The 7,394-nt window shown below is 38.2% G+C and overlaps 2 protein-coding genes across 2 annotated transcripts; one reads left to right on the top strand and one right to left on the bottom strand.

The window, feature by feature from the left end:
* Nucleotides 1-623: 623 nt before the first annotated feature.
* SET5_1 (SET domain-containing protein 5) lies at nucleotides 624-2,324 on the top strand (the record flags this gene model as incomplete). The annotated part of the gene is made up of 5 exons (XM_058497429.1): nucleotides 624-954; nucleotides 1,070-1,509; nucleotides 1,602-2,030; nucleotides 2,134-2,142; nucleotides 2,211-2,324. 5 exons carry the CDS (start codon nucleotides 624-626, stop codon nucleotides 2,322-2,324), a joined length of 1,323 nt encoding a protein of 440 aa, XP_058353372.1.
* A 1,528-nt stretch (nucleotides 2,325-3,852) lies between these two features.
* Nucleotides 3,853-4,848, bottom strand: ONS95_004085 (uncharacterized protein; the record flags this gene model as incomplete). Its single annotated transcript, XM_058497428.1, has 5 exons — nucleotides 3,853-4,003; nucleotides 4,069-4,146; nucleotides 4,197-4,359; nucleotides 4,482-4,603; nucleotides 4,667-4,848. The coding sequence occupies 5 exons, from the start codon at nucleotides 4,846-4,848 to the stop codon at nucleotides 3,853-3,855; spliced, it is 696 nt and encodes a 231-aa protein (XP_058353371.1).
* Between the last annotated feature and the right edge of the window lie 2,546 nt (nucleotides 4,849-7,394).

Below are 7,394 nucleotides of genomic sequence, written 5' to 3'. Positions count from 1 at the left end.
CAGTTGGGAGGTAGTCTGTCGGTTTCGTTTGGGTTTACAATCAATCACATTAGCTTTGAATTATTTTCAAATCGATGCTTGATCATCTCCACCGACTCAAACGCTTTATGGGTTTGTGGGCTTACGGAGGAATCTGAAAGGATTCCTGGGACTGCTATCTTCCCTCCTGTATGTGAGTCTTGGGTTTTCCCGTTGTCGCTTGCTGTGTGCAACCTGTCCAAGATTCATGACGAGTAGCACGACCACCGCTCTGCAAATTTAGTTGACTGTTAGGTGGAAACCATTAACAGTCGCAGTCGTGGTTCTCGGTGGACAAATGTATTCTTCAATCAACTGCCAATATCAGCACTCCTCGACGGAAATTCCACATTTAGTAAGCCCGAGCAGCGGCGGCAATAGCTGTCTGCATATCTCGAGATTGGGGGCATCAACGGACTCTGGCTGTCTGAGTACTTTGTTTCTCCAGCGAGCAGCGCTCCCTTTCTGTTGCAGTTTTGTTTCCGTGTGCCGTCGTGAAACACGGGCTAGGCATGCACAGATCCCCATCCGCTGTGTTTATAAGCATTCGCCTTGCCGCCCACATAACCGGCAATTAGTCGCCGACAACATTTAAGACAATCAAAATGAGTGCCCTACGTTTTCTTGTTGGAGCATCTCTTTTATTAGCGCAAGTGTTTGCCGATAGGCATGAAGTACCTCTTCTGCCTCAAAGCTCAGAGTCAGCACCGAGACCATCCTTTGACACATGGTGCCCAGCACCGCTACAGACTGTTTTCCATCTCGATCTACTCTGGATATCCGAATCTAAAGAGAGCAAAATATGCCCAAAAGAATTAAAGGTGGACGGAGATTTCTCCATTGGTATGCCCAGCTACCAGCGAGACTGCATAAAATCCGGAGGCTCTTCCTCGGTCTACTGTCTCTACGTGTTTTCCGGGTTTGCACGTGGTCGTGGTAAGAACTGTTCTGCTCCTTCGGAACAAATTTCACCTTGCCCGCCAGTCTCCCATTGCAGACTTTGCATTGCAGTAAAACCTGATACGAACGTCCGCTGATCATCATTCTATAGGTCTGGCCATTATTGCATCTCCTTCGGTTGCTTCCAATGTTCGCAGTGCACTATCGGCTTTAGATCCCCTTCATGAGCTTGAAAGGCGAGACCACTTCTTTGAGAAGGCTTTACCAGGAAGAGGGAAGGGGCTCATTAGCAACTATACATTCAAGAAGGGTGATTTGATCTTGTCGTCAACACCTGTTTTCATGATCCAAGAACGAGCAATGATTGATATGAACAGGGCGGATAGGCTGCTGTTGCAACGTTTGTCCATCTCAGCCCTACCAATACGATCGAGAGGGCGTTTTTACGATCTTGCTGGTCACTTCGGTGGAGACCAAACCGAGGATATTCTTCTAACGAACGGATTCAGTGCCACGTTCGGTGTTTCACAAGAGAGCTTTGGTATCGTAGTTCCAGAAGCAGCCCGATTAAATCATGACTGCCGACCAAACGTATGTAGGAGACTGCTTTCTTTACCTTGGGATAAGGAGTACTTCAACACCGCTTATTTCGATAACTGACTTCGGCATGCCGCATTCCCTAGGCACGCTTTGCGTTCGATTCACGTACTTTCGTGCACAAAGTCCACGCGACCCGCACCATTGAGCCGGGTGAAGAACTCACATTCTCGTATATCGACGAGAAGCAGATATATGCAGCACGACAGCATCACATTAAAGAGCACTGGGGATTTGACTGCCAGTGCAGACTGTGTTCCTCCCCTGAGCAGCTTAGGAACATATCTGATACTCGCCTTCAGCGTATTGCAGTGTTACGAAAATATTTGTTTCTGTTTACTGCTGAAAACTATCGAAATGTTACCCCAGATATGGCTCTTGAGCTCATTTCACTGTACGAGGAAGAAGGTCTGAACGGAGCTCTGGCAGAGGCATACATGGTAACGGCTTTGTGGTACTGTATTTGGGGAAACGTTCACAGGACGAAGAAGTACGCTGCTTTGGCAGTTGGAAACGTAAGTGATAACTGAGGTCTTATAGGTTTGTATCTTGTTACAATGTTTGTTTCCTTGATGTCACGCTTGGGTAAAGACATGTACTAACTGTTCATCCAATTAGTGGTTAGTGGTAAGCAGATCCCGGCATGTATTGAGCGAGCTTGGTAATTGGTACTGAATGCTTGATTATCTGTCTAGTGGGAAGCAGGAGGCGAGACAAATCTGGAAGGGATGAGAAATCTGACCCAGCAAGTCGAAGGTTGGTTTATTCCATCATCTCAACGACCACCTTTGTGGGCCCACGTCACATAATCCAAGAGATGACCTGACTGGTTAACAACGACCAATTGACTCCTACAATGCTGATATAGTATGACAGATCATTGGTGTTGGACCAAACGAATGTCAATGTCACAGTACAGCGATACCTATAACAGCATGTAGCTTCGTCCTCACTTGACGAGCAGCCTCTCGCTCGGAGCAAACACTCTCTTGAATAGAAAATACCCCGTTGATGCTCTACGTTCCTGAATGGACAGCCAGTCTAAGCTAGAGGAGACAAGTCACTCTTCTAGTACCGTATCATAGAGCTGCCAATGCTCATTGCAATTCAGCTTCTTCTATCGTTAGGTGCTTTGGGGTCAAGGAGAGTGGCTTGTCTGAATGTCGCAATATGAGTAGCGTTCTTTGTGTTCTGGATGTTGTTTTTACCTTTGTATTATTCTACATTGAATAAAACATCGCGGCACTGTCATGCGACAAGACTACGTCTAATCGTGTTGCCACTGACCAGCATTCCGAAATACAGTATAGTTTTTCCCAATTTTCAACTATATTCACTGCAGATTGTTTTATTCAAACACAATCCCAAGCACCGCAAACATACGAAAACCGGACGCGCAGCACTGACCCCTCAATAGTCGTATTTATATTTGATGCGTTAGTATCCTGGCACGCATACTACTGGGGATCAGTATGGAAGACAAGACATAGACTGCCCCTTTCTGGGGGCAACGACACTGTGGCGTATCCAAAGCTGGTTTCTCTATACTTGCTTTGGCATCAGCCCTGGATGGACGGACACAGAAATCCAAAATACCCCTTGGACCCTTGTCTGACTGCGTATAGAGCTGTGATGTTTTGGACATCATGTGGTTTACTTTTGAATTCCTGAATGCTGTCGGTGTTCATCCCTGGGTCGAATCATATACTCTGGTTCCTCTACTTGAAAGTATGTTGTGTCGAGTTGCTGTAAACACGACAATAGGTGCAAGCAAAGTAGTAAGAAGGAGGGGACTCAGACAGTTCTTACATTTTTTCAGCAACAATATTGCAGATTGAGCAGTGACTACGGACTTTTTCCAACCTTGGGTATGTTAGCGACCTTTTCTAGGACCCAAATTTCCGGAAGTCGATCCTCGATATCAATTGTGACGGATAGGGAAGGGAAGGCACCACTCGATCAAATGACGTTGTCATGGCGGGTTGTTCAAAGTGAAGCATACAGACGGGGTTCTACACACTAGCGCAGAAGATTGTGTCGTTGAGCTATTGCTCTACGATTCGTATAGCTTTCGTTCTACCGTTGCCAGTGGTGGCACATGAAATGAATGAACAAGGTCTGACCCAGAGGAGAATGTCAAACTCGTATCTGCGGGTTCCTAAGACTTTAACAGTATGGCCCAATAGTAAACGGTACCCTCTGTGTTATTTTCGTTCGCCTCCCTTTACGGGTGGGTACTACAGTCTTCGCCATACTTGAACACATAGCAGCAGAACTTACAGGTACGTAGTCCTGCCACAATAGGTGCCACTCGCACACAGCGTTCAAGGACGGGTATCAGCGAGGCTTCTTGGGAGCCGAGCGAGCCCATTCTTGGTACCAATTCAGCGCGGGTCGCTGTAAAATACCCCACTGCGCCATCTCATCCTTCTCGTCCATGCATATCGGATCAATTCTCACATGGTAATGCTCGAAATCCACGATCGAGCTATACCAAATAGTACTGAGTTAGACAAAATACTGCGCGGCTGTCTTATTGCTCTCGTAGCTTACCACTGCTTCGTCTCCTTTTCCCACAATATATTCCGGAGCGCGCGATCATAGGGCACAAAGCCACAACGCCAGATGTCACTTTAAGTGTCGATCAGCCGTTTGGTCGTATGGAACAGTATAGATCTTACTTTAGCGTTGTTAAAAACGCATTCCGGATCGTGTCTTGTTCATCTGATTTCAGGCTCCAGAAACCGAGCTCGAGAAGTGTCTTTCCGGGCATAAGAGTCATGACAGTAATCACCAAATAGCCCCCCGGAAAGAGACCGCCAGTTCCCTGGGTCGTTTCCTTCCCTGAATGACAAGTACATTAGCCAGCAGCCAGATGTGGGGTTTTAGGAGGCGAATGGACGTGCGTCTCTCCAAGATCCCGACACATCCCAAGTTGGAACATTTCATGTTTTAGGCACACTTACATGCTACCAGATGCGGTACCGAACCCTGTTTTCTTGTAGCAAAAGCTTCTAATGCGTGTAACTCTGCCAATGTCTCTGGATTTGGACCTTCTACGGCTTCTTTGAACTCTACACTAGGAACCCTATTCAATAGTAAGTTGCTATGAATGTCTAGTTTTATATATGCGTGATGACAATTGGCATACTGAAACTTGACTTTCATAACATATATATCATCGCATCCTTCGCTTTGTAGTAACCCGTCTGCTCTTCTTCGACAACGATACAAAATCCTCGCGGTGTCATCGTCTTTCCTGAAGTTTGTGATCGGCTCGAGCCGCTCATAGCGTGAGCCGTCTGGAAAAGTCACAACAGTATCAAGAAACATATCTGCATCTGTTTCGTGCAGCCTTGACGAAGCCATCTATTATTCGTTATTCCAGGTGTCAATTGGTAGATTTGGTATAGTTCTGTAAGGACACTTCTCGGTGAAGTTTTTAGCAAGTGTCGGGCGGGCTAACTAAGTCTTAGTTACAGCTGTTCCACTAACTAGTTAGAATCCGCGGGTCAGTCGCTAAAGCCAGCACACGTGACCTATATAGTAATGTTAGTAACTAGCTTTAAACGTGACTTTACCGAGCCTTAATAAAATCGCGAAATCGCGTTATCTCTATTATTTATTATATTTGCGCCTTTTAATACTATACTATTAAATTACCTTTAAAATATACTATAAGTAACTTAAATTAAAGCTTAACTATTAATCTTTTTAATAATATAATATTTAAGTTATATAAATAGTTTCTTATTTATATATTAATATTATAGTACGAATTAAAGATACACTTTATATTCTAAGGTGTTAGAGGCTCTTGCTATTTCGGGCTACAGCTCTTAAAGGCTATACGTCTCTTAAGCTCTAAAACTCTCTCTAAGTTTTAGTTAATATAATATTATCTCTTTACTCCCCGCGTTCTAGGTACCTTATAATATAAGAGTAGTTTTTAACTGACTTTACTTGTAATCAGTTATTAACACTTATAAAACTATAGAATAAATAATATATTACTATAAAAAGAGAGTTAAATAAGATCTCTATACTTTACCTTGTTCTAAGAAGCTAATAAAAGTTATTATAAGAGAAATAAAAAAAGTTAATTAAGCTACTTTAAGATAAGAGGCTTTAAATATATTAAGATAAGATTATAGAGTTTTTAAAGAATATATTTAATATAGATATTATTAGAACTATAGTTTATAATATCTTATAAAAAATTATGTTTATACGAAAGATATTAAGAGTAATAGCTGATTAGACAAATTAAAAGCTTTAGCTCAAATAAGCGTATTAATATTAATAAACTATAGTTAATTAAATCATCTATATAAATAAGTCTAGGAGTAATAATAAAACTAGAGATTAATATTATAAGTAGTTAGCTTTTAGAGTTTAAGTAATCGTTTATAAGTAGTTATAAAATAAAGAGTAACTTAAAGCCTCTATTTTACTAATATATATATTATAAATAGATATATTATTATTATACTTTTATAAGAACTTATATTATAATAATAATATGTTTAAAGACTTCTTAATTAACGATGTTTTATTATTATATAATATATATTCTGTTTTATTTGTTACGCTGCCATTAGAATTAATATAGGTCCCGAAGCGAAATAATAGTTATTCTAAAGAAACACTAAAACCTAGCGTATTATTAATATATAAATAAAGCTCTATTTCTTACTTAAAATCATTGTTTTTATTATTATTATAATATTAGAGGATATAAAGGCTAATCTTATAAATATAAGTACTTAAAGATCAGATATTATACCTTTAAAACCTATAATAATACCTATTACTTAATAAATTTACTAGATTACTTTACTAAGATCCGGATACCTAAAGATATTAATATTAATAATCTTATATTATTTTTTACTATATATTTCACTTTAGAAATTATAGATTAAATAACTAAAAAGATAAATAATTTATTAAATACTAGTATAATAATATAATAAATATTTATTAGTAGCTATAATATAAAATAAAAAAGATAATAAGAGAAAGAGATTCTTAAGGAGCTTTAAAAATAAATAAGAGAGATATAACTACTAGTAAACTAAGTTAGTTCTAAGTTTATTATATAACTTTAGCTTCATAGCCTTATAACGTTAGCCTTATAATATTAGCTTTACTTATATAACTAGCCTATTATAATCAGTTTATTATATTACTTCTCTCTTTAAGGAAGGCTTATCTCTAAGCTATAGAAAAACTTTTTATGATTTATCTTAAATATTATAGTATTATGTACTAGTTTATTATATATATTATTATTCTCTGCTTCTTATATAGTTAGCTACTTAAGAAGTAGTTTAAGTAGTACTAGTTCTATAAGGTTAGCTTAATAAAAATCCTAAAGCTTATATAAATAAGTTATAAAGTCTTTAGTAAGATAGAATTTAGAGTTAAAAGTAAGCTTTTTTTATTTAATTTAATATTATAAAGTCTTATCTTACTTAAGATATACTTTTAAGATACCTTAGACTTTTTACTCTTACTTTATATTTATTTAAATAGATTCTTATTCTTAAAGTACTTATTTAAAAAGTAAGTTATTAATAGTACTTAATATAAAATAAGCTAAATATCTTAGACTTTCTAAGGTAAGTAATAAAGATTTAGTTATAAATATACTAGATAAGTTACGTATATAAGCTATTTATATTTAAGACTTATAATCGACTTTTAAATAAGAGTAGGCTATCTTCTTAAAGAGTATACTATAAGTAAGTTCCTTTAATTCTTCTTATTAAACTATTAAAACTTTATAAGTTTAGTTAATATAAATAAGCTCTATAACTAGATTAGTTTTATTATTTAGCTTAAACTTAACTAAGGCTAAGTAGTATATATCTAGA

The sequence above is a fragment of the Cadophora gregata genome (genome assembly GCF_030347475.1).
Source record: "Cadophora gregata isolate MNR1 chromosome Unknown scaffold_13, whole genome shotgun sequence".
Lineage (NCBI taxonomy): Eukaryota > Fungi > Ascomycota > Leotiomycetes > Helotiales > Ploettnerulaceae > Cadophora > Cadophora gregata.
The sequence above is the reverse complement of the archived record's forward strand: the minus strand, read 5'-3'. Positions and strand labels throughout refer to the sequence as shown.